Consider the following 27,652-nt stretch of genomic DNA (forward strand, 5'->3'; position numbering starts at 1 on the left):
GAGGGCAAAGAGAAAAATAGAAATGAAACCCGTGAGAGTTGACGAAAAATATGAAAACAACACTGTGAGAATCAAATGAGAACACTTGGTGGTTGTTGTGAAACTGCTAGTATGTGTTGTTTCGAAAATTTGTGCTTGTATGAATGCATTCGTTTTTACTATGCACTAGGCATGTTAATAAGGATTCCCTAAAAATTTGATTCTTAATTAATTTGATGCTTAATTCTAAATATTATTAAATTTGAAAATTAAAATGTGTGTTCGAAGAAAAGAGAGTGACAAAGAGAAATGACATTTGGAATGAATGTGTTTTTGACGTATGTATGTGTGGGAATATGTTTTTTACCTAAATCGGCATCATGTTTTTCTTCTTGTGGCTTCAAAAGAAATCGAAACGTCAGAGGAGTAAGTCCAAACGTCCACAAAAAGGAAATTAAAAAAGGAAACAGTGAAAAATATTTAAGATTTCCAAAAGAATTTTCATAAAATCTAATAGTAATTAATTTTATTGTTCATGGTATGTGAGTGTGTTTTTATCTACACCGGTATCAAGACGATACAGTGAAAAATCAAGTGGATATAATGCAAAAACAAATTTTCCATGTCTACTGCAATGTAAAAAATTCAAAAATTTTAATTAAAAATTAAATATGAAAAACTATGGCAACAAGATTTGAAAATTAGATATATTTGAAAAGTGAATTTTTCTCCAGTAGTTAAGGGTCACCACAGATGTATAAAAACAAAGATAAGTTCCTCTTTAGTGAAAGGGAGACCAAGAGGAGTTGATGGACACTTTAAAAAATAGTAATAAGGTGTTTAAATTGATCTTTGAAATATGTGGAAAACCTTATTGTGTCAGCAAGGGTTAGATATAAACGCCGTTTGTCCATATTTCAATAGACAAATGTCGAAAATTAAAAAGCTAAAAATCGCTAAAAGGGTCATAAAAAACAGAAAAAGTCTAAAAACATTTTTTTCCGCTAAATGACTTAAAAAAGCCAGATCTAGCGGGAAAATATCTAAATTGGCAACGCTGTATAGAAGAGACACGAATCAACGCCTTAAATAGTAATCGAAAAGTAATTTTGAACTTAATTAAAATATCTTTACTGTTGGGTCCACTGTTCAAAATATAAGCCACGTGATTTTTTTTAATAAAAGAAATTTGTCTGTAATATAATATGTACACTCAAGAAAAGTTTACTTGGATCCACAATAAAAAAAAGATTATTTGGATCCAAAGATTTTGACCTTCCCTTAAGGATTTTGGTATTGATTCCTAGCCAAAGATGCGACTTCTTTAAAATAAAGAATTTTTTTAGCGACCTATCTGGACAAATACAACTAAAATTAGGATACAGATCTCATTTATCAAATTTTCATTCTCTTTTCGCTGTTTATTAATAAATTTACTCACGCACAACCAAATGCCAGTTTAAAAATCCAAATTATAACGGATACTTCAAAGTAAAAAATGTTTTCGTAATTCCAAAAAACTTTAAACCAAGGACGCTTAATCCTCAAAATAAGTCTTAGCCCATATTTGAAGCGTTTTTCTTAAAACTAAACAGAGGTACGCAAATTTACAAAATCTGTGTCCTAAATTTAATGAAAAATTTTTTTTTGAAGCAAAGATTAAACATGTTACTTTAATTAAAAATTCATTGTTTTAAAGAAATTTTTCATTAATATTTTGTAAATTTCGCATCCTAAAATTTAGTTAGCGTAATCTTTAATATAACGTAAATATTTTTTCAGTGCAAAGATTTTGACCTTCTTTTATGGATTTCGGTATAGATTTCCCAACCAAAGATTCGGCTTCTTTAAAATAAAGAAATTTTTAGCGACCTATCTAGTATTAAATCTTGCATCAATAAAATTTAAATTAGAATACAGATCGCATTTATCGAATTTTCATTCTCTTTTGCCGGTAAAGCAAAAACCAAATTTTAACGGATACTTTAAAGTATGTTTCAAAAAAAAACTTTAAACCAAAGATGCAAAATCCTCAAAATAAGTCTTAGCCTATATTTGAAGCATTTTTATCTTAAATCTAAAGATTCAACATTTCAGTTAAATTTGAGGACGATTTCTTAAAATCAAAAATGTGTTTCTTTACTTTAAGGAAAATTAGGCTTCGTTCAAAGATATATGACTTTAAAATTTTTGTCCTAAATTTAATAAAAGCAAATTTGTAACAATGATTATAAACTTTCTTTTAATTACAATTTTATTATTTTAAAGAAATTTGTCCTTAATATTGTGTATATTGCGCATCCTAAAATTTAGATTGTGTAATCTTTAATACCACCTAAATATTTTTTTAATGTAGTGTACATTAACTGTGTTGTAAAAAAAATACTTTTGTAGTGGATTAATATACCATTTTAAAATAAATTTGAATTTTCTAGGAGAAATTATAGCCTTTGATTAAATTATTCTAATTAATGTATAAATTAAGCATCATTACGAAACATTTAAAAAATATGGTAACAAGTATTTGTAATTCGTATTGGACTTTAAGCGTGGATATGCATTTAGTCTTGATACACGTGCAATTTGTTGCAATGATTATTTTGTCGATCGATTTCCAAAGATCAGGAAGGAAACAATTTTGACCTCTCATTTTCATGAAGCTCCATTAGAGACAGCCTTTGTACACAGAAAAAAATTTCACGAAAATTTTTCCAATTAAAATTTTAATTGAGTTTTAAAAAATATTCAAATAATAATTTGATTGATTCAAAAATTTTTTAATTGAAACAAAAATCAATCACAAAAATTAATAGTATCAATTATTTTTTTAATTGGATCAATTAATTGTTTAATTGGCCTTCAATTAATTTTTTAATTGATACTATCATTTCTGTGATTGAAGACATTTCCATAAAAAAATTAATTGAATCAATTAAATTCGTGATTGAAGCAGAAAAATATTTTTTGTGTGTAAAGATAGTCGTAAAAATAGGAAAACACGTTAGAATCACACAACAACAAAAATTCTGATTCAATCACAAAATTAATTCATCCAATTAATTTTTTAATTGAAATGTCTTCCCCAGGGAAATCAACAATAATTGATTGGTGTGCAAAATTCAAGCGTGGTGAAATGAACACGGAGGACAGTGAACGTAGTGGACGCCCGAAAGAGGTGGTTACCGACGAAAACATCAAAAAAAATCCACAAAATGATTGTGAATGACCTTAAAATGAAGTTGATCGAGATAGCAGAGGACTTAAAGATATCAAAGTAACGTGTTGGTCATATCATTCATCAATATTTGCATATGCGGAAGCTCTGTGCAAAATGGGTGCCGCGCGAGCTCACATTTTATTAAAGACAACAACGTGTTGATGATTCTGAGCGGTGTTTCATGAATTGGGCTTCGAATTGCTTCCCCACCCACCGTATTCTCCAGATCTGGCCCCCAGCGACTTTTTCTTGTTCTCAGATCTCAAAAGGATGCTCGCAGGGAAAAAATTTGGCTGCAATGAAGAGGTGATCGCAGAAACTGAGGCCTATTTTGAGGAGTACTACCAAAATGGTATCAAAAAATTGGAATGTCGTTATAATCGTTGTATCGCTCTTGAAGGGAACTATGTTGAATAATAAAAACGAATTTTGACAAAAAAATGTGTTTTTCTTTGTTAGACCGGGGACTTATCAGCCAACCTGTTAACTTAATATTTCTATCTTATTTACGGCCATTTTCTTGTAGCTCCGTTAGGCTTTAACTGCCAGTTAACAAAAAGAAAAATGGAAATATATTTTATCCGGTTAATTTTAACTGAAAAATTTTCAGCAGTTAAGTTTCTAACTGGCATATATACGCAAGATGGCAGATATGTAGATATCACGGTTTAAAAGTTCGTTAGCTAACGTAGCACTAACGGAGCTTCATGAAAATGGGGGTTAAAAAGTTATTTGTATCAATTAATTTATTAATTGAACAAATTTTCAACTTCAATCATTTATTTAATTGTAAATATTTTGGTGATATTTTTTTCTGTGTATAGATTTGTATCTGGCGTTTTCTTTACAATGACTTTATTGATCAAGTTCCTTTCCTTCTTTGTCCAAAAAGGTCGAATAATTAATTGTGAATTAAAATGTAATGCATTTGGACGTTAATCGCCTATTTCAGTATCAGAAAAAATTATTTTATTTTAAATAATTCTTCAAAATGACGACGCTTAATTTTATTTTCGACGTATAGTGTATATTTTTCGATTGGAAAATGACAAATTTAAGTTAAACTAATTCAACCATTATATGCATTTTTGTTTATTAATAATAAAAAATTTTATTTTATTTATATATGCTTGAAAATGCATATTTCATATGCATTCTGCATATTTAGCACGTTAATGCATATTGTGCACTTTCTTGCTTATAAAAGCATATATTTGGAGTTTTCCAAAAATAAAAGGAAACATGTCCAAATTTTCTACAAAAATTTTACAAATATTAAAAATAAAAAAGTCTGGCAACGATTTTTAACGGTCGGGTTGTTTGGTTTCTGATTTCGCTTATATAAAGCAAAATTTTTTGTGCTGACGAACGCAATTGTAAAATTTGACACTCGAGAATTAGAGCTTAAAAAATCTATTCATATTGCAGAAGAAATTCGAGCTTCTGTATCTTCTTTGGAAAGCAAAGATTACTCTTTAAAACTCAATGCCCTTCTCCGAAGAAATAAGGGGAACGAATCTCTTAAAGAGATTAATCAAATTTTTTTGAAGTTTTTCAGCTAATGGAAGTATATTGACAGAAAAAAAGAAAAAAAAATTCTTTTGACAACTTGATTTGATTTATTGGTTTATATGTTATACCGAGCACAACAAGATAAATCTTATAAATTACAGTGTCGGTCGATATTTGATTTTAACAACTTGAAACACCATTTAATAATTTATTGTTATAGTAAAAAGGATGAAAATTTGAATTCAATAAAAAAAGATTCTATATTACACGAGTTTTTGCTTATTTTTAATGCACATTTTTCTTTTTTTAAGGACACATTAAAAGCGCTTATTTTGGCTTTTTTCGTGCTTAAAAATATCTTCTTTGTTCATGATGCAATTTATAAGGCTTTGAAATAGGTCGTAGTTAAAATGACGAAGGATGACGTTAGTGTACAAGAAATAAGGATGACTTTACAAGGTTAAAGAAGTCGATATGAATTGTTTTTAAAAGTGTTTTGCTAACAGCTTCTGGTTTTAGGGAATTATATTGTTAAGGGATGGTAAAAATCTTTGGAGTCCAAAATCATTTTTTTTTTTAGTGTAACAGGCTGATAAGTCCCCGGTCTAACAAAGAAAAACACATTTTTTGTCAAAATTCGTTTTTATTATTCAACATAGTTCCCTTCAAGAGCGATACAACGATTATAACGACCTTCCAATTTTTTGATACAATTTTGGTAGTAATCCTTCGGTTTTGCCTCAAAATAGGCCCCAGTTTCGGCGATCACCTCTTCATTGCAGCCAAATTTTTTCCCTGGGAGCATCCTTTTAAGGTCTGAGAAAAAGAAAAAGTCTCTGGGGGCCAAATCTAGAGAATACGTTGGGTGGGGAAGCAATTCGAAGCCCAATTCATGAATTTTTGCCATTGTTCTCAATGACTTGTGGCACGGTGCGTTGTCTTGGTGGAACAACACTTTTTTCTTCTTCATATGGGGCCGTTTTGCCGCGATTTCGACCTTCAAACGCTCCAATAACGCCATATAATAGCCACTGTTGATCCTACGGATCCTCCAGATAAATCTTCATCATTGTAAGGCTGCATGTGCTGCCTTAAAAGTTCTCCTGATGAAAGGGGACATAGACATAGTTCTTATTCAAGAACCATATGTTTATAGAAACAAAATATGTGAATTAAGTACTCCGGGGTTCAAACTATTGCAGTATACTGGTAATGATGTAATTCGAGCCTGTATAATTGCTAAAAACGAGCTTAACTTGTTTCTGCTTCCTTCAATGTGCAATGCAGACACTGTCGTTGCCAATTTAGAAATAGCCAAATGCAAATATTGGGTATCTTCGGTCTATATGGGACATGACAGGGAGATGCCTCCATGTGCCGTTAAGACCTTAGTTGAGGAGTCACTGAAAACAAAGACGAAACTCATTATGGGATGCGATGCGAATGCGCATCATAGTATTTGGGGAAGTAGTGATACTAATGCAAGGGGAGAGTCGCTAATAGAGTTTATTTTGCGTACTAATCTGGTAGTTTGCAACAAGGGAGATGCCCCAACCTTTGTCACTAAAAACAGGCAAGAGGTTTTGGACATCACCTTGGCCTCGCAAGAACTGAATGAAATGATATCTGAGTGGCAGGTTTTAAGTGAACACAGCTTCTCAGATCATCGCTACATCAGTTTCAAATTTGATGTTCATATCACCAAGACCATATTTTCGCCAAATGTTAGGAAAGCTGACTGGAATAGGTATAGGGAATCGTTCAATATGATGATACCGGAAATAACAGAGACAAATATGAGAAATGTGCAAGATATCGAACACGCAGTGGAGCGGATTACTAAGGCCTTCAACATCTCACTGAAAGCTGCATGCCCAAGAGGAAAGCCAAGGGGGAAACATCGACCACCATGGTGGTCTACGGAATTAAGTAATATGAGGAAATCCTGCAGGAAGCTCTTTAACAAGGCAAAGTCCACCAGAGCCCCTGAGGACTGGGACGCTTACAAGAGGAATCTGAGAGGATACAAGCGAGAACTGAGAAAGGCTCAGCATAACTCTTGGAATGACTATTGCAGCAGTATTGAGAATACGTCCGAGGCTTCCAGACTACGGAAAGTTCTAGCATCCACCAACTCCGCTCCAGGTTTCATTAAAACATCGGAGGGAAATTGGACAACGTCCAGTGAGGAGACGCTGGAGGTACTATTGGACACACATTTTCCTGGAAATCAGACGGTTGAACCATGTACTGGCGGTGCCACAGTTGCTCAGCGGTCGTTTCCTGTCGAGGAAATTGTATCGGAAACTAGAATAAGATGGGCGCTAAATAGCTTTGGACCATTCAAATCCCCCGGACCTGATGGAATTACTCCGGCGGAATTACAAGCTGTAATTGACAAAATTATCCCCTGGTTGTCAGTGATATATAAAGGATGTATCAACTTATCATACATCCCAGGAAAGTGGAGGGAAACAAAAGTCGTTTTCATACCTAAAGCGGGAAAAGCCTCTCACTCGAGGGCGAAGGATTTCCGACCAATCAGCTTATCCTCATTCCTACTTAAGACTCTGGAGAGGATGATAGATATTTATCTTAGAACTAGCATCGATTCAACGTTGTTCTCGAAAGGACAGCATGCATACTCGAAGGGCAGGTCTACTGAGACCGCACTACATGAGCTAGTCAGCTTTATTGAAAGCTCACTATCTGTCAAAGAATACACAATCGTGGCGTTTCTAGACATCGAAGGGGCGTTCAATAATGTCCATCCGAGCTCGATATTAAATGGACTGACAACTCTGAATGTTGATCCATGTATACTCAGGCTGTTAGACGAACTGCTAATGAAGAGACGTATTTCAGCCACACTAGGACAAGCAAACATACAAAGGTATGTGAACAGAGGCACTCCCCAAGGAGGAGTTCTATCACCTCTTCTTTGGAATGTTGCTATAAATAGCCTTCTGGTTACTCTAGAAAAAGAAAGGATAAAAGTGGTGGCATACGCAGATGATGTGGCTCTGGCAGTCAGGGGAAAATTCCCATCCACAATCAGAGATATTATTCAGAGGGCCCTCCGGATGACTGAGAAATGGGCGAAAGACAATGGTCTTGGGGTAAATCCTGCAAAGACAGAATTAGTCATGTACTGCAACGATCGCAAAACTCCCACGGTTAGGCCTATTTCCTTAGGGGGTATTGAAATTCCCTTTGGCGAATGTGCAAAATACCTTGGCGTTATTTTGGACAGGAAGCTGAACTTTAAGCTTAATATTGAAGAAAGGGCGAGAAAGGCAACTGTAGCTTTGTACTCGTGCAAAAAGGCAATAGGAAAAAAGTGGGGACTGAAACCAAAAATTGTGCATTGGCTATACACGGCAGTGGTTAGACCTATAATGCTATATGGTGTTGTAGTCTGGTGGCCGGCACTTCAGAAACCGACTTGTTTAGATAAAGTTCAGCGTATGGCGTGTTTGTGTATTTCAGGCGCATTCAGCAAGACAGGAACAAATTCCCTTAATGTCGTGCTGCATCTATTGCCTTTAGACATTTTGGCCAAACAGTCAGCTGCAACAACGGCTGTGCGGTTGTGCGAACTATCGCTGTGGTCGGAAAAAGGTTACGGTCACAGTTCTGTCCTCAAAATAATGCCAGATGTGCCTAACGTAGTGGATTACACTTTGGCGAGTCCACTTTTCGACAAGAAGTTTGAGACTCTAATCCCCAACAGTGAGGCGTGGTGCACACAGACCCCGGGGAATAAAGAATATATAGATTTCTACACTGATGGCTCCAAATTGGATGGACAAGTGGGGTTCGGAGTATATTCTAATGATCTGGAACTTCGAATAGCGAAAAGATTACCTAATCACTGTAGTGTTTTTCAGGCTGAAATATTAGCAATAAGAGAGGTGGCGAATTGGCTGAGAAGTAATGTTCCAAAAAATGTGGGCATTAATATATACTCAGACAGTCAACCTGCAATAAAATCCTTGGACTCTGTGTTCCTCAACTCGAAAACGGCCATCGACTGCCGCAAATCTCTCAATGAGATGGCTGAGCAGTACAATATTCACCTAATATGGGTGCCTGGCCATAGGAACATACCGGGGAACTGCGAAGCGGATGAGTTGGCAAGGCTAGGGACTACCTTACATATTCCAGGGGAACTAGAATTTGTTGGTATGCCCCTAGCTACCTGCAAGCTCATGCTACGTGAGAAGGCTGTTATGATGGCAAATGTTCGATGGGAGAATTGCAAGGGTTGTAACGACACCAAGCAAATATGGCCCCATTTCAACTTAAACCGCACACTAGATATGCTAATGTTCTCGAGACGTCAGATATCACTCCTGATATCTGCTATAACGGGTCGCTGCCTGATAGGCGATTTTGCAAAAACTATTGGCGCGAAGTATAATGACTATTGTATGAGCTGTCATGATGCGGAGGAAAAAGAATCAATTAAACACCTCTTGTGTGAGTGTCCTGCATTTTGTGTAAAGCGCAAGCAACTTTTAGGAGCATATAGCTTCAGATTACTGGCGGATCTGGAAAACGTTAACTTAAGCAGTCTGCTACTGTTTTTGGAACAATCTGGTTGGTTCAACAAAGAAAAATAATCAAGAAGGTTCAGCGGTTAAAACTAGAAGTGCCCATATGTAATAGGTACTTTTAGTTAATGTGGTATCACAATGGACTGAATAGTCTAAGTGAGCCTGAATCTTAATCGGGCTGCCACTTTAACCTAACCTAACCTAACCTGTTGATGGTTTTTCCTTTCTCAAGATAATCGATAAAAATTATTCCATGCGCATCCCCAAAATCAAAGGCCATTACTTTGCCAGCGGACTTTTGAGTCTTTCCACGCTTCGGAGACGGTTCACCGGTCGCTGTCCACACAGCCGACTGTCGATAGGACTCAGGAGTGTAGTGATGGAGCCATGTTTCATCCATTGTCACATATCGACGGAAAAACTCGGGTGTATTACGAGTTAACAGCTGCAAACACCGCTCAGAATCATCAACACGTTGTTGTTTTTTATCAAATGTGAGCTCGCGCGGCACCCATTTTGCACAGAGCTTCCGCATATCCAAATATTGATGATTGATATGACCAACACGTTCCTTTGATATCTTTAAGGCCTCTGCTATCTCGATCAACTTCATTTTACGGTCATTCGAAATCATTTTGTGGATTTTTTTGATGTTTTCGTCGGTAACCACCCCTTTCGGGCGTCCACCGTCCTCCGTGCTCATTTCACCACGATTGAATTTTGCATACCAATCAATTATTCTTGATTTCCCTGGGGCAGAGTCCGGAAACTCATTATCAAGCTAAGTTTTTGCTTCTACTGTATTTTTTCCCTTCAGAAAACAGTATTTTATCAAAACAAGAAATACATTTTTTTCCATTTTTTTCACAATAACAAAAGTGGTTTCACAAAAGACGCTCTATTTCACAAACTAATTGACTTACAGACGACAAATTTTGACACGAATCATTTGAAAGTTGGGACTATATAAAAATAATATGAATTTAATACTAGCGACGCCATCTATGTGTCAGACCGGGCACTTATCAGCCAACCTGTTATACAGAAATTTATAATGTGCTTTTAAAAAATATTAATTGATTTAATTAATTGTTTAATGAAAACAAAATTCAATCTCAAAAATTACTGAACCTATTAAATTTTTAATTGGATGAATTAATTTTTTATTTGGTGACGGTGATTTTCATTATCAATACCATTATTAAACTTTCAATTGGAACAATTAAATTAATAAAAATAAAATCTGTGTACGCGTCACTACGGGGAACTTTCAATTCCGAATTTTCGAACTTTTCCAATAACAGGTACGTGTCACCACTGGGACACGAATTTTCCCAATAGGTGGTGCTTTTGCTTGAGTTGACTTTTTCCATAAATAATGCAGTCAACTTGATAATTTGTTTGCCTGTAGTTTGTTTTGAATAAATTTCATACTTGACATCACATTATACGTAAACAGTGACATTCCGAATGCACATATACCCCGTGAAAAGCGGTCTAGGATGGGAAAATAGCCCCCATATATAGTATCACGAATCAATAACATATATTTACATACAAAATTATTTGTCAATATTAATGAAGATCCTTGTGTCATTGTAAACAATTTCAATTTTTTAAACATATATGTACGTTATGACATCATAAACTTGTGTTAGAATAGACAATGTTTTCAAAGGAATATCATGATGCAATTATTTGTAAGGTAGCCTAACTAGCCTCACTAAATAACAACAATATAAAAACAGCTCATCACAATGTCAGGAAAAAGTAAATAAACAAATACAAAAATATTTGTTTGAATTCAGTATCACTCTTGAGAAATATTTATTAATTTTATGGAAAACCATTTTGAGTGAAAAATAGTCAAATAAGTGCAATATTTTGACCATTTTCACAATTTACCCGCTTGTAACAAAGACAATTTTAGATATTTCTTCCTTGTATTTGAGTTATTTCCAAATTTATAATTTCAATTTAATTTTTTTTAACAACAACAATTATGACTTTTGTACAACAATAAATTTTGACGAGCCCTTTAAAATCCCCTGATGAATTAAGGCTCCCTTATAAATAATTATACCATGAGGGAGCCGCGGTGGTTAGCATGCCCGCCTTGCATACACAAGGTCGTGGTTTCGATTCCTGCTTCGACCGAACACCGAAAAGTTTTTCAGCGGTGGATTATCCCACCTCAGTAATGCGGGTGACATTTCTAAGGGTTTCAAAGCTTCTCAAAGTGGTTTCACTGCAATGTGGAACGCCGTTCGGACTCGGCTATAAAAAGGAGGTCCCTTGTCATTGATCTTAACATGGAATCTGGCAGCACTCAGTGATAAGAGAGAAGTTTACCACTGTGGTATCACAATAGACTGAATAGTCTAAGTGAGCCTGATACATCGGGCTGCCACCTAACCTAACCTAACGTATGAGGAATATAATTTTGCATCCGAATGGTTGTAAGTAGATCAACTATAGCATAAATAGCAAAGTTTTAATTATAAATTTATCTGATTTTCAATTTTCAATATAGAGAGAAATTCCCCACTGGCGTTTGAAGATGTATTCTATTTATCGGATTATTCAATACAATTTTTGACTTTCTAGATGTATTCTATTATAATCCTATTTTATTATAGATTTCGAAATATGTATGCGTTTATAAATTAGTATAAAAACAAATCCATAGAGCACAACGAAAACTAAAACTAAATTTGAAAATCTGAATTACCTAATAGCCGTATCTACATGCTTTTTAGTGCCATAAATAATGAAGAACGTGATGTTATCGATCAAAATGTTGGCGAATATGCCAAATGTTAGCTATATGATGTTTCTTTACACAGTATTGTTTTTTTGTTCGTTTTCTCTATTGTTTATAGACCAATGTTAGGATACAACAATCAATTTTTATGGATTACAAGTAATATTAACATATATTGAAAATTGTATTATACATGATCGTGTCCACTGATGACCTTCTGAAATTATGTTTCGCAAAATAATGCAAAACACCATTGAATTATTTTTCACAATAAAGCATCAGGTCGAGAGGATTAAAAAATATTTCTGCAATTGAATTTCAAAATGTATACAATGAAGAAAAACATAAAATAATAAAAAAAAACATTTGCTTTAATACTCCAAACTTTTTGGAAAATAACATATACAGACATTGGCCGCTTGTTAATGGGGGGTTCTTAATGAAAAGACGGATTCGAATAAACCATATATAGATATTTATTTTTCATTTCATTTCATTTATTATTCTCTAAAGTAATATACACAAAGCCAAACCTGGCCCAATTAACAATATATTACAGATTTATGCGGTAATAAACTAACTACAATAACAGGTTTATTAAGAAAAAATATTTAAAAAAATCTATAAGAATTTAATAACAATTAAGCTAATAAATAAATATATAATAAAAATATTAGAAGTAACATAAAAAATATACATATAAATTAAACTTTTTTTACAATAAAAAAAAAAAGAAAAAAGATAAGACCTTGGCTCCCCAGCCTACAACAATAAAGAAATAAAAAAAGTGAAATTATGGTCCATTATTGATGACTAGAAAAAGAAATGATTGTTATCATTGAATACTCTCTTTTAAATGAAGAAAATGTCTTCGAGAAAACTCCTTAGTTGAATAAGAAAACTTTCTTAAATGAAGCGGAAGATGATTCCAGATTCTAGCGACACGCACTGTAAAAGATCGATCACAAACAGCCGTATTAAAGCAAGGGAAAATTATCTGCGGGTTTCTGATTGACCTTGAAAAAATAAAACGGCTTCGGAGCAGAGGTGGAGAACCCGTATTTACTAGCCTATAAAACAACATAAAAACCTTATGCTCAATATACATAGGTAAGCACCCCTAGAAACTCTAATACACTGCCCGAAGTGTGATCATTGCGCCTTAAAGAGAAAACAAACCGGACAATCATATTCACTATTCGTTGTAGCCTACTAAAACAAGCCAAATTCGCACCTGATACTACTTCAATACAGTAATTAACAGAAGACATTAGTAATGAAAAACCCAATCTCTTCCTAATATGAACTGGCATAAACAAATTTAGCGAGTAAAGCCTCCGAAGAGTGGACAGAACTTTCGAAAAAATAGAGTCAACATGATGTTCAAAACTGAGTCTCCTATCCAACACTACACCAAGGCAACTCATCTCAGTAACGAAAGGGACTCCATAACCATTGGCTTTTATATTCAATTCTACTTCATTATTTGTATGATAAAAGAACATAGCTCTAGATTTAGAGTTATTTATGACAAAATCATTATCACAAACCCACCGACTAACATGTTCCAAAACATGATTAATATTCATCTCAAGTTGTAAAGTAAACGTACTACTGAAAAAATATCTTATATTTTGCAAAACAATTTTTATTATCGATTGATTGCAACACTATGTTTGCCCAATCCCGAAATTTAAAAATATATCTCTGATTCCACAGTCAGAATATTTAGGGCCTTAAGCTGAAAACTAAATTTGTTTCGTCAGTTTTAATTTTCTGTGAATTTAACCGTGAACGTCATTGTTAGATTTTTTAATCTACACCTACTTCTAAACATTTGTGCAACAAAAAATATTTCTGAATGTACACTTTTTTGATATGTACATATGTACTATTTTTGATAAACATACTACTTTCGATTTATCTAGCACAATCACTTGTGTAAATATTTTTAGGAGTACAATACAACGTAGGTAAAGCTATTTCATCAATGGCAAGTGTGTGTGCCTAAACCTATTCAAGATTCTGTCATATTGTATCGTTTCCGCTTTCCCGGGAATTAAGTGCGGGAATACATGGGAATTTTTCTTTACAATATTTTATATATAATAAAGGGTTTTATATGGTAAATGACAGTTGAAATCTATTTACCCCCATTTACATGAAGCTCCGTTAGTGCAACGTTAGCTAACGAACTTTTAAACCATGATATCTACATATCTGTCATCTTGCGTATATATTCCATATGCCAGTTAGAATCCGAACCGCTGAAAATGTTTCAGTTAAAGTTAACCAGAGAAAAGATATTACAATTTTTCTTTCTGTTAACTGGCAGTTAAAGCCTAATGGAGCTACATGAATATGGCCGTTAAAGTGATTTTTGGAAGTATAATGTGAATGACTATGGTACCAAGTAGTAGTAGTTGACTTGTGGGACATACATAGTCGTAGGTTCTAGCCCAGATTCTAACGGGCACCAAATTGTGAAAAAGAAGGTTGCTTTTCCTAATTTATGATTGTCATATTTCTGTAAACCGGCATTCCGATAGACTGGTAAAAGGTAAAATGTCCCGTACCTTATGTAACCCACTTTGCAATTGTAAAATTTCAAAATTTCATAATAATTACGAGTATTGCAGGGATGTTTTAATGAAATATAAAAATTTTAACCTTTATTAAGATAGTTACTTTAATTTCAAGCTTATACCTCATACACATTAGGCTCGAAATCAATTAAAAATTAATTTTAAATCCGTTATTTATAAGGCAAATGACAGTTAAAATCTAGTTAAAGTGGATTTTTGAAGTTTAATGTGAATGAGGTATTAGGCGATAATGTTTCGCTTTTGGGAATATTAAGCGAATATGTGCACATAGTGACTCCGTTTTACGATTGTAAAATCGAAATAAGTTTATTTCATTTCCAAACATTTCTTTAATGTTCTAAACATCACTCTATACTAATAGTGTGCTTCCGAAAACTATACCCAAAGAGACTGTCTTAACCATTGTAAAAAATATTTGTATTACAAAATATTTCGTATTGTTAGTTGTCCAGGTAGCGCCTTATAACCATAGCTTTAGGCGATTTACAATTAATTCAAATGTCTAAATGTATGCCACATCAAAGCAGGTTTTCCTTTGACCGGGATCGCGGGAAATTCGAAAAAAATTCACCTTTCCCGGGAATGGAAAAAGTCGGGGAAAAAGAAAACCCTATATTAATATCAATCAATTACAGATCTACAAACTTATATACTCTAAAAACATGCGGGATCACCCCACTTTTTTCCTTGAAATGTGTAGAAAGTTTTATGATATATGCTTTTGCAAAAATAAAATTTGCTATAATTGACTAGAACTATTTCTATAAAATATTTGAATTTTGAAAATGGGGTTAAATTGCGTGGATGGTGTAAAAGAACGAATGGTCCGATTTTAGCCAATATTTTGTGTAGGTATTGATGGTTGGTTTTTGAAGGATTTTTCTACCCAAAATGGATAATTTACAAAGGGCGCAAAAAAAATATATCGCAATTTTGTTCTCATTTTTTGGTTGATTATAAAGCATATTATTGAAAAAAAAATAAAATTCTGTTTTTTTTTTTGATCAGAAATATTTTTAGAATATAAATTTGTATTTTTGGAGTATATTTTCGGTAAAAACCCCTCATGCCCATGTTCCCAAATCCACTTCCAGGTGAATGTGAATCAATTCCACGATTTTCGTGTCCTACAATCCACCGTGCCACCGTGGTGCAATGGTTCGCATGCCCGCCTTGCAATACTTTGTTTTAAAGATGTTTTTACTGGAAACTTGAAAAGCTGAAAACCCTAGTCAATTAAAACTTGTTTCCTAGAATCAAGTACGCAATCCATTATTCGCTTCATTAGCTCGGAATCAATACCAAAATCATTGGTATTACAAAAATAAAATCTTCGAAACTAGACATGCTCTTTTTCAGAGTACAATGTGGTTAAATCATCCTTGAAATTGTGTAGAACATGTGGGTATTCTGGCCAAATATTATACACCGAAAAAAAGTAAACTCATAAACTGAATGGATGAACTAAATTTTCCATCCGTGGTACAATGGTTAGCATGCCCGCCTTGCATACACAAGGTCGTGGGTTCGATTCCTGCTACGACCGAACACCAAAAAGTTTTTCAGCGGTGGATTATCTCACCTCAGTAATGCTGGTGACATTTCTGAGGGTTTCAAAGCTTCTCTAAGTGGATTCACTGGAATGTGGAACGCCGTTCGGACTCGGCTATAAAAAGGAGGTCCCTTGTCATTGAGCTTAACATGGAATCGGGCAGCACTCAGTGATAAGAGAGAAGTTCACCACTGTGGTATCACAATGGACTGAATAGTCTAAGTGAGCCTGATACATCGGGCTGCCACGTAACCTAACCTAACCTAACAATCCACTTTCACCGGAATTTTCGTGAAATCAATTCACTTGCAAAAGTCTTGGTGAAAGTTGAATTATGTCAAAGATGGGTGTATTTCCGATAAAAAAAAGTACTCGCCAAAAAAAATTTTAAATGTTTTATATTTAATACATGAGTTTTATTAAAACTGCGTCATTTTTAATTAAAAAATAATAAATTATAATAAGTCTATTGATTCCACTTATTTTGATTTCCGCCTTAGTGAATTTTTGGGTGATTTGTTCAACCCAGCTCTTCACAGAAAAGTTCAAAAAAGAGCGTGGAATTAAGAACAAATATTCACGTTCGTGGATTTGACGTGAATAGTGGAAGTGGAATTGGAGTGGATATCGGAACATGGGTGTTTATCATCCCAGCAAAAAAATTTGGAAGTTCTTCCAAAGGCACAACTTTAAAAGCACTTCCAGAAGATGCACTCCCATTGATGTTCTTTATTTTAACTACCCAGGAAGTTCTTTTAATTCAATTTTGTATAACTTGATTTGTTCACACTTTTAATGGGTAATTTTAACTTTTTTGTTTCAAATAGGTTAAAAACAGAGTAAGAATTCATAAAATGGTACAAATCATTTAAAGTTTGCCTAAAAACTGCTAAATTCAATCTGAAAAAGTTGTGAATTTCTGAAAATATTTGAGGTCAAACGTTTCCAACAAGCGTTAGAATCTATTAAAAATTATAAAAATTATTTATTTGACAAAATATCACAGAATTTTTTAATTTACATCCAAAACACTGAATTCAGATTACACCTAAAAAAGTGATGCAAATTCAGTGCAACGGCTGTTGAAATGGAGTACTTCCGTTCTATGACAAGCCCATGTTAAATTCATCGCTTCTGCGTCAATTATGCACCACTTCCGGATCCAAAAAGAAAATTTTCATTACTTTTTTGGCGACGCTTTTTTTGCTGGGATGTATTGCGTTGTATGTTAATTTTATAAGGTTTAAATATCACTTCATTTCTTTTTTTTTTTTGTTTCTGTTTTGAGTTTTCTATTCAAAAAAATAAAATTTTGTTAATTTTGACAAAGTAACATTTTTGCAAAAGTTTGTAAAACAGGTGAAAATTTCAATTTTTTTCCCTTTTTGTTCATCTTGGTGATACTTTGAGGACTTGTAACAAAAAAAATATATATTTTTAAATAGCATTTCTTTTTTAAATTTGGTTTGTATTTGTTAACTTTCAATTCAAAAAAAAAATTGCTAATCAGTTGAAAATTTAAATGTTTTCCCTTTCCATCGACTGATTCACACTATGTTCTGCACACGTATTTAATGACATTAAATACCTGTAGATTTTAAATTCAGGCAGATCGGATAAAAATTACAGTGCCTAGATGCACAAGACCCCAAATTGGGAGGTCTGTTTTTATGGGGGTTATTCAAAACTTGGACCGATATATTCCATCATCGAACTTCTGTATGATTGCGACATTACTGAAGACTGTAGCATGATTACTAGAATGATCAATAACCGGGTTTTTTGAAAGTCGAGTTTTCTTGTTGTTTTCTCGGTTTTACAGACTTTTGCTAAAATAACGCAACTTTTTCAAAATTTGCATTTTTTAATTGAATACTAACAACAATTATAAAACAAAAATAAAAAAATATGATATTCAGATATATTTTCTTCTTACAATTCCTCAAAGTACCACAAAGATGGCCAAAAAGGGGAAAAATTTAAATGTTCACCCGTTTTATAAAGTTTTGCAAAAATGAGGCTACTTTTAGAAAATTAGCAAAATCGTATTTTTTGAATTGAAAGCTAACAACAATTATAAAACAAATTTATTTAACAAAACGTGTCAAAATTGTAAAAAAAAAATGAAAAGTTAATAGACTTTTCCCATAGCAGAGGGGACCAAATGTAGAGGCCTGTCAATACGGTTCCGGTCCATCTAGGGTCTCAAAATTTCGCTCACTATTTGGTCAATATCTCGGCTCTGACCATATCACATTTCAAAGAGCAATCTATAACCGTTCCCAAAGGACGGACATTTTGCTATTTGTGTTATCTCACCCCCTATGCAATCAGATATTTATGATCCCTTTGTATGGGAGGTACGTGAAGGAGTGATCCGTTCGGTACCAAACTTCACATTAACAAGTCCCTTTGAGGTTTCACTTTCCTACAATGCGTCCTTCTTTTTTGTACATACGTTGTATTTACTAAGTTACTTTGGTTCTAATTTCTATTTGTTACATTTTATTTGAATGCCATTATATAAAGGAGAAGGTTATGTTGAAATAAAAAATAAAATAAAATAAAAATATTAGCTAGTTTGTGTTATTTAATTATTTATATTATTTTTTGCCTATTTATCAATATAATACTCAAAGAATGAATAAAACATTCATTCCAGTTTCGCATGTTAAAGTGGTGGTCCATTAAACTCAACACATACTAAACACATAAAGTGGTTTTACACGGTATATCCGTATTTATTTTAAGTTTTTTTTTGTGTGACTTGTAATCAGAGTTACCGTTGGGAATTTTCAAAAAGTGGCAAACGTCAAAAAAGTGGCACAATTATTTTTAAAAAGTGGCACATTCTTTTTTTAACTTATACAAAAAAAAACTTAAAACTTATGAATTTTGTATTATTCCATTTTTTGTTATTATGTCAATTCATAATAAAATTTATTTATTTATTTATTTTTATTTTTATTTCTGCATGATTGTAACATAGTCGATCAGACCCTAATGGTTAGCATGCCCGCCTTGCATACACAAGGTCGTGGGTTCGATTCCTGCTACGACCGAACACCAAAAAGTTTTTCAGCGGTGGATTATCCCACCTCAGTAATGCTGGTGACATTTCTGAGGGTTTCAAAGCTTCTCTAAGTGGTTTCACTGCAATGTGGAACGCCGTTCGGACTCGGCTATAAAAAGGAGGTCCCTTATCATTGAGCTTAACATGGAATCGGGCAGCACTCAGTGATAAGAGAGAAGTTCACCAATGTGGTATCACAATGGACTGAATAGTCTAAGTGAGTCTGATACATCGGGCTGCCACATAACCTAACCTAACCTAACCTATCATAGAAACGAACTCCACAATAAATTTGACATAACCTAAACTGAATCATAGCCGCTCACATATTTTAAGAATTAACGGAAGACATCTGTTTATGGTTGGTACACAATGCCCAATTTTCTGAATAACGCATATATTTATGATGTTAACTTCCCATATATTTTAAACTTAATATGGTGTATGAGTCACTGTGGGACAATTGTCCATTTGGCCACAATGGTCACTGGAGGCATCCTCTCCAGAATTTTATAAAGAAATTGATTTTTCTCCAAAACTGATCGGCCGATCTAAAAAATTCTATCCAATATCGATAGAGCTCTTCATTGTGGGACAATTGTCAATGTGGCCACAATGGTCACGTGAGTTCCATCCTCTCAAAAAATTGTGCCGAAAAACTCAATTTTCTGCAAAATTTCGAGACATATGTGTGAATGTAGCTGTGAGTGATAATGCCACAAGTGGGTGGTTTAATTTTAGATAAAGTAAATTGGTCAGGAAGACCATTTTATATTTTTCCTGGTGATCAAAAAATAAATAAAAATACCTCTGTTAACTCGTTACAGTGTTCTGTTATCTTTTTTATGAAACTCTGTTATCTAATTAACAGAACTCTGCCAAAAAAATGGGTTGTGTCTGTGCTAACTAAATTCGGAATTTATCTTCACGCACATCAGAAAAGTTGCACAAAATCGTAAAAAATATCACATTTAGTGGCTCAAAAGAGGCACCGGCCAAAAAAATGGCAAATTTGCCACTAAAATGGCACAACGGTGACGCTGCTTGTAATAGTCCTACCAAGGAAGCTTAAAATTGCGAAGTATTATAGAAATCTTTTTTCCTAAATTCAGACGAATTTCTATTGTTTTCCCCCCTTAAACACATTCTCCATAAGTGCTTCCTCCTCATTCTAATTATCATTCTCAAACCATTAAAATAACTTTCACTACTGGATTCTAATAAACAAAGCTTACATTTCCAGATTATGTAAGATTGTAAACTAACAAGTTTGAACAAATCTGCCTTGAAACGGACTAATTTAAATAATACTCAGACCTCAACACAAATTAAGTACCTAGAAGGGTGCTATAGAAGAAAATGAATATGTATGTAGTGGTTTAGCAGTAGCCCTTCAACGATCTATAACTGACTGAAACTGAACTTAAGATTACACATCACAATAATGGCGGAATTTTAAATTTGTTGTGTGTGCTGAATTACCGAGTTTGACTGAGAAGAAGCAAAACCTGATGATTTGCAAAACATACTATATTGTAAATTGAATCTTAAACTAGTAATGTATGTTAGTATACCACACAGATCTCGTGTTGGGACTAATTAAGAGGACAGATGCAATGAGTGGGGCAAGGTAATACAAGCTGGTATTTAAACAGCAAAAACAGAAAAGATCGAAAACGAAACTGTTTCGTCGCTGATCAAGGCCAAATAATATACAGTCGTTTGTTTGTTTATTGCATATTTGCAATGAAAATAATTCCGCATATTGACAGTATCTGTTAGATTGCACTTGAAAACTGAAAGATACTGGACAAAAAAAAAAAATTGAAAATCGAATGTTAAGCAAGAGAGAATTTTTATGTTAAGAACCGGATTGGTATTTTTTGTTTTTATGTTAAGAACCGGATTGGTATTTTTTGTTTTAGTAGACGGCTATATTCAGTCAACACAAAATCAAACGATGATAGTGCAAAAGAGCGGAACTGATATATAAATACGTGGTTCGACCAATGAACTCACAAACATTAGTAATGACAATGACTTTCAAAAGCAAAACTAGCGACAATGATTTTCAAAAACAAAACTAACGACAAAAACTTGACCAGGGCCGTTAGAATAGAATTTTGATGGTCTTCTTTAGCGCGAAGCAATGTATATGACCCAAAAACTTCTCGTGAAATAAACATATAACGACTATTAACAGATATTAGCTATATCCACCATAGTAGTTATTGTATCATCTTCGTCTTTGACACACATATCATGGCATATCTCTCTAAACCTTACCTGCGTTTGCCATTCATTTTGCCATAGGCTATGATCCATACGGCTGCAGATATGCCCGTGAGTCCCACGATGGCATTCTGATTTTCGCGCAATTTACTAAGAGCGGGTGCCATTTCTTTGCTATTAATATTCACTTGCAAACCACCTTAGTAGGTCAACTTATTAATTACACTTTTTATTACAACAATCAGGTGGTTATAAGGGAAAATTCCACTTGCTATTTCTTCTCTTCGTCACCGTCAATACAACACCACACCATCGACCTATTCGCTAGTCTCCAGAGTTCTTTGCACACACCCTTGCCGTTTCTTCAATGTGTTGGATGATTGGTGATTTCGTATATAGAGCCAAATGTTAATTAACCTTTTGGCGTTACTCTTTAATATAATTTACACAAAATTTTCGTCAAATCTGTAACCCGACAATGTGTTGGTTTTGTTCTGTTACTTCCTTCTTTTACTAGTTTTGTTTTCGTACGATTGCGTTTTGAGGGATTCACTATATGATTGCACGAGTATTTCGCGAGGGTATATAAATGTGTAATTTTCGTTTTTTTTTTTTTTTAATAATATACTACAATGAATTCCTTATATGTTTTTTTTTATTAATTTTTATTTTGCGCAAATAAATCCCATCACTACAACTTTCGAGTTTACCACACAAAACACATCTGATTTCTGGCATACGGCTGATTTGTGGTATACGTACTAATCGGTCGTTGATTATCGGACACCGTATTGTATTGAGCAATACAATTAATCAGAGTTTGGCAAAAGTGGTTTAATGTTTAATTATTCCACCGTAAGCTATCGTAGCTAGACGAACACATCACTAGCGTCTATCGGTAAGCGATTGGTGCGTAAACACAACTGTAGCGGAAATTGGAAAATTTTTGGAAAATGTTAATATATAAAGGTGAGTATTATGTTCATATTTTTCACCAAAACACAAAATTAAAAGTACAAAAATCTGTATGAAGACCATTATATTTTTATAAAGTTTTGTGAAATAATGAATGGAAAACATCTAAAGGTCGGTACTCTGTTCGATTTTCGCGTTGAAACTTCATACAAAATTAAAAAAATGCGAAAAACTAGCGAAAGTTTTCCATTTGTGGTACTTTGTTTTTTTTCGAGTTGAAAAACTGACGTTTATAGCATGACGCCATTTGCAATGAGAATTAAGAAACAATTTATTTATTAAAACTATTTGTGTGGGTTTATAACACAAACACGGATTATATTTTTGTTCCGAAACTATACAAAGGATCAAAGGAGTACCCTGCCAGCATTTCAAAGTTCCATTTCATCTTCATCGCTACCACAGACTCGTAAATGTCACTACAACCATCCTACTGTGATAGGGGGCAGCATATCATAAAGTACAAAATGTTCTTCATACATGTAGTTTGCCATCACTACTTTTACAAAAGCCATTTTATTTTTTGTGAAACGCCAAGCGCAACCAGCTTGTTATATTTTATTTAAATAAAAACGAAAATAAAGTTCTGAAAACATAGATTTTACGCTTAAAATTGTGAAAGGTATATTGGTGAACAATTTTTGATTTTCCAAATGGAATAAACCCTGCCAACATTTTTTGAATTTGGGGACTCTTTTGAGAATCCCAACTACGTCGAAAACAATCGTATACGACATCAAAAACTCGTCGGAAAAGCGCCGTCACTATTGAGAAGTTGTACCACGCCAAGTTACTACAAAAATGTTTCGCATGAGTGCAATTATTAGGTGCCTTTATAGATCAATTTAGAACGACGCCAATAAGGGACCCTCCAAACAATCAGAAAAAGTGCATTTTAAGATAGTTGTAAATGAATCATTGTGGTCGAGTAAAACACGTTTGTTTAGATATTTATTAATTTGATTAAACATTTACAAATTCTTAAAAATATAACATTTATACCACTATCACATTACATTTAACATAATTTTTGGCATTAATGATGATGTTGAGTTACAAGTAGCGAGTTACATGTTGCTGCGTCTATCAACCAGTGTTTTTATTCCATGGAGGCAGCGTGTCTGTAAAATATCTGAAAAACAATCACTTTATTCCATTTGGAAAATCACCAAATTGTTCACCAATATACCTTTCACAATTTTAAGCGTATAATCTATGTTTTCAGAACTTTATTTTCGTTTTTAGTTAATTAAAATATAACAAGCTGGTTGCGCTTGGCGTTTCACAAAAAATGGCTTTTTTAACAGTAGGGATGGAAAATTACTTGCATGTACTTTTTGATGTACCTTTTCATAATGGTTGAAGTGACATTTACGAGTCTGTGGTAACGATGAGGTTGAAATGGAACTTTGAAATGCTGGCAGGGAAGTGATTGTTTTTCAAATATTTTACAGACACGCTGCCTCCATCGAATAAAAACACTGGCCGATAGACGCTGCAATATGTAACTCGCTACTTGTAACTCTACATCATAATTAATGCAAAAAATTATGTTAAATGTGATGTGATAGTGGTATAAATGTTATATTTTTAAGAATTTGCAAATGATTAATCAAATTAATAAACCCTGCCAACATTTTTTGAATTTGGGGACTCTTTTGAGAATCCCCACTACGTCGAAAACAATCATATACGACATCAAAAACTCGTCGGAAAAGCGCCGTCACTATTGAGAAGTTGTACCACGCCAAGTTACTACAAAAATGTTTCGCATAAGTGCAATTATTAGGTGCCTTTATAGATCAATTTAGAACGACGCCAATAAGGGACCCTCCAAACAATCAGAAAAAGTGCATTTTAAGATAGTTGTAAAAGAATCATTGTGGTCGAGTAAAACACGTTTGTTTAGATATTTATTAATTTGATTAAACATTTACAAATTCTTAAAAATATAACATTTATACCACTATCACATTACATTTAACATAATTTTTGGCATTAATGATGATGTTGAGTTACAAGTAGCGAGTTACATGTTGCTGCGTCTATCAACCAGTGTTTTTATTCCATGGAGGCAGCGTGTCTGTAAAATATCTGAAAAACAATCACTTTATTCCATTTGGAAAATCACCAAATTGTTCACCAATATACCTTTCACAATTTTAAGCGTATAATCCATGTTTTCAGAACTTTATTTTCGTTTTTATTTAATTAAAATATAACAAGCTGGTTGCGCTTGGCGTTTCACAAAAAAAAATGGCTTTTTTAACAGTAGGGATGGCAAATTACTTGCATGTACTTTTTGATGTACCTTTTCATGATGGTTGAAGTGACATTTACGAGTCTGTGGTAACGATGAGGTTGAAATGGAACTTTGAAATGCTGGCAGGGAATATCTAAACAAACGTGTTTTACTCGACCACAATGATTCTTTTACCACTATCTTAAAATGTGCTTTTTCTGATTGTTTGGAGGGTCTCTTATTGGCGTCCTTCTAAATGTATCAAGAAGGGCACCTAATAATTGCACTCATGCGAAACCTTTTTGTAGTAACTTGGCGTGGTACAACTTCTCAATAGTGACGGCGCTTTTCCGACGAGTTTTTGATATCGTATATGATTGTTTTCGACGTACTGGGGATTCTCAGAAGCGCCCCCAAATTCAAAAAATGTTGGCAGGGTAGCAGATCAATTGCCAAAGGAAAATAAAATGTTAATTTTGTAATAATAAGTAGCAACTTAATTCAATATTGCTCCCTGTAAAATAGCGCTCCAAGTTACCTAAATAAACACCGCTTTCTATGTGCGAAATAATGGTTTCTATAAAAATTTTTCGCAAGAATGAACATAGGCCGGCCTTAAGGAATTGATTGTGAACCATTTTATATTTATAATTTAATTAATTTAAAAAAAGTAACCGTGAAAACAATCTGGTTTTCAGCTTGAAAACTGAACATAGTACTCAGCTTAAATAACAGACAATTCAATAGGGCTGTTTTCTTTTTGCACTGATTACAACTTTTGTATGGCAATCGTTGCACTGGTGTTCTATCCAGAACATCTGTCAGTGCAAGTCGCACCAGAGTCACCATGACATGCGAATTTTGTAGTTGTCAAAATATGAGTTGGCAACTAAAGTAATACTCGGAAAGGAACACATCTCAAGTGAATGTCACATACAGAAAAGAAGAAGAAACGAACATGGATAAATGGTAAAAAGTAAATAAACAAATACTAATTTGATTGGATTTTGCGTTAAGGTGGGTATTAAGTTCGAGTTTAGCCGCTAAATCCGTCGTTTTGTCACGATTACTTTCCTTTAATAATCCATTTTAAGGAATACAAACTTTGTGAAAATTTGCTTTGGGCTCTATGTATAAATTTATGCTTTTTTTGCTGATTTAGTTTTCACTTTAGCGGCTAAACTCGAACTTAGTACTCACCTTTACTCTCGTGGAATGTGTAATATTCGAAGGAGACGATTCGGCCACTGAGTCGATCTAGCAATGTCTGTGAACAAAATGTGTAATCAAAGGCGAGGTCGGAATTTTAATTCAATCCATCCAAAAGTTTCATCAATCATGGAGGGGGCAATATTATGGTCTGGAGGTCATTTTCTGGACAAGTTATTGACCCGAGTCTTCAAAAACATTTGTCTCATATAATATTGCCATAACAATCCCGAGAAATCCGTCTGCATGGATTATTCAACGCGATCACGATCCCCGTATCAAACAGCATGGCTATGGTATCAACTATTAACATTTATCATTTATCGTTAAAAGTTACAAAACTGCAAAGATTTTTAAATGTATGAGACACTTATGGTGTTTTCTTTTCTGAAAAAATTGATTTGCCTTAATTTTTGTCAGTACAGAATGCACATTTTTAAAATGTTGCCAGCAACCTACACAAAAAATCTTTGTCCTCAATACAATATTTTTTTCAGTGTGTTTATTCGAATCATGTGAAAACCTGAATAAGTGAGAAATTATAAATCTTTTTTAATGGCCTTTGTTTAATTTTAAATTATTTATAAGGATCGATCTTATGTTTAAAGTTGTACATTATTATTCCCTCCATCATAGGATGGGGGTATATTAACTTTGTCATTCCGTTTGTAACACATCGAAATATTGCTCTAAGACCCCATAAAGTATATATATTCTGGGTCGTGGTGAAATACTGAGTCGATCTAAGCATGTCCGTCGGTCCGTTTGTTGATATCACGCTAACTTCCGAACGAAACAAGCTATCGACTTGAAACTTGGCACAAGTAGTTGTTATTGATGTACGTCGGATGGTATTGAAAATTGCATATCGGACCACTTTTACGTATAGCCCCCATATAAACGGACCACCAGATTTGGCTTGCAGAGCCTCTTGGAGGAGCAAAATTCGCCCGATCCGGTTCGTGGTGAAAGTATAAGGTCTCTAACAACCATGCCCAAATTGGTCGATATCGGTCCATAATTACATATAGCCCCCATATAAACCGATCCCCAGATTTCACTTCCGGAACCTCTTGGAGGAACAAAATTCATCCGATTCGTTCGAAATTTGGTACATTGCGTTGGTATATGGCCGCTAACAGCCATACAAAAATTGGTCCATATCGCCAAAAATAATCTATCAAAACTTTATTTCTATAGAAAATATTGTCAACATTTTATTACTATAGAAAATTTTGTCAAAATGTAATTTCTATAGAATATTTTGTCAAAATTTTATTTTTATAGAAAGTCGAAATTTTATTTCTATAGAAAATTTTATCAAAATTTTATTTCTATAGAAACTCCTCAAAATTTTATTACTATAGAAAGTTGTGCAAACATTTTATTTCTATAGAAAATTTTGTCAACATTTTATTTCTATAGAAAACTTTGTCGAAATTTTATTGCTTTAAAATTTTTTCTCAAAATTTTCTACAAAAAATTCTCTCAAAGTTTTGTATCTTTTCTCAAAATTTTATTTTATTTTGTCAAAAAAAAATTATTGAAAGTTTTTTCAAAATATTATTTCTACAGAAAATTTTATCAAAAAAGAAATAAAATTTGTCAAAATTTTATATTGTGGATGACATTCTTTGCTGAAGTTTCTATGCAATCCATGGTGGAGGGTACATAAGATTCGGCCTGGCCGAACTTAAAGCCGTATATACTTGTTAATTTTCTTCGGATGAAA

General features: G+C 33.7%; 1 protein-coding gene and 2 long non-coding RNA genes across 3 annotated transcripts in view; all 3 read right to left on the reverse strand.

Annotated features, from left to right (window-relative positions):
- Abcd3 (ATP binding cassette subfamily D member Pmp70) overlaps positions 1 to 22,221 on the reverse strand; it is a 77,914-nt gene extending 55,693 nt beyond the window's left edge. The window contains exon 1 of the mRNA XM_075302975.1: positions 21,549 to 22,221. Coding sequence (XP_075159090.1) covers positions 21,549 to 21,661 — 113 coding nt within the window. The 5' untranslated portion in view covers positions 21,662 to 22,221. The remainder of the gene's footprint in view (positions 1 to 21,548) is intronic.
- Positions 22,222 to 23,387: 1,166 nt separating this feature from the next.
- LOC142227922 (uncharacterized) lies at positions 23,388 to 23,741 on the reverse strand. The gene is made up of 2 exons (XR_012720013.1): positions 23,659 to 23,741; positions 23,388 to 23,601 (listed from the first exon to the last, which is right to left on the reverse strand). It is a non-coding gene; the product is annotated as an uncharacterized LOC142227922 (long non-coding RNA).
- Positions 23,742 to 24,349: 608 nt separating this feature from the next.
- Positions 24,350 to 24,853, reverse strand: LOC142231521 (uncharacterized). The gene is made up of 2 exons (XR_012720814.1): positions 24,621 to 24,853; positions 24,350 to 24,563 (listed from the first exon to the last, which is right to left on the reverse strand). It is a non-coding gene; the product is annotated as an uncharacterized LOC142231521 (long non-coding RNA).
- Between the last annotated feature and the right edge of the window lie 2,799 nt (positions 24,854 to 27,652).

Source organism: Haematobia irritans, chromosome 3, assembly GCF_050003625.1.
Source record: "Haematobia irritans isolate KBUSLIRL chromosome 3, ASM5000362v1, whole genome shotgun sequence".
In the NCBI taxonomy this organism is placed as follows: domain Eukaryota; kingdom Metazoa; phylum Arthropoda; class Insecta; order Diptera; family Muscidae; genus Haematobia; species Haematobia irritans.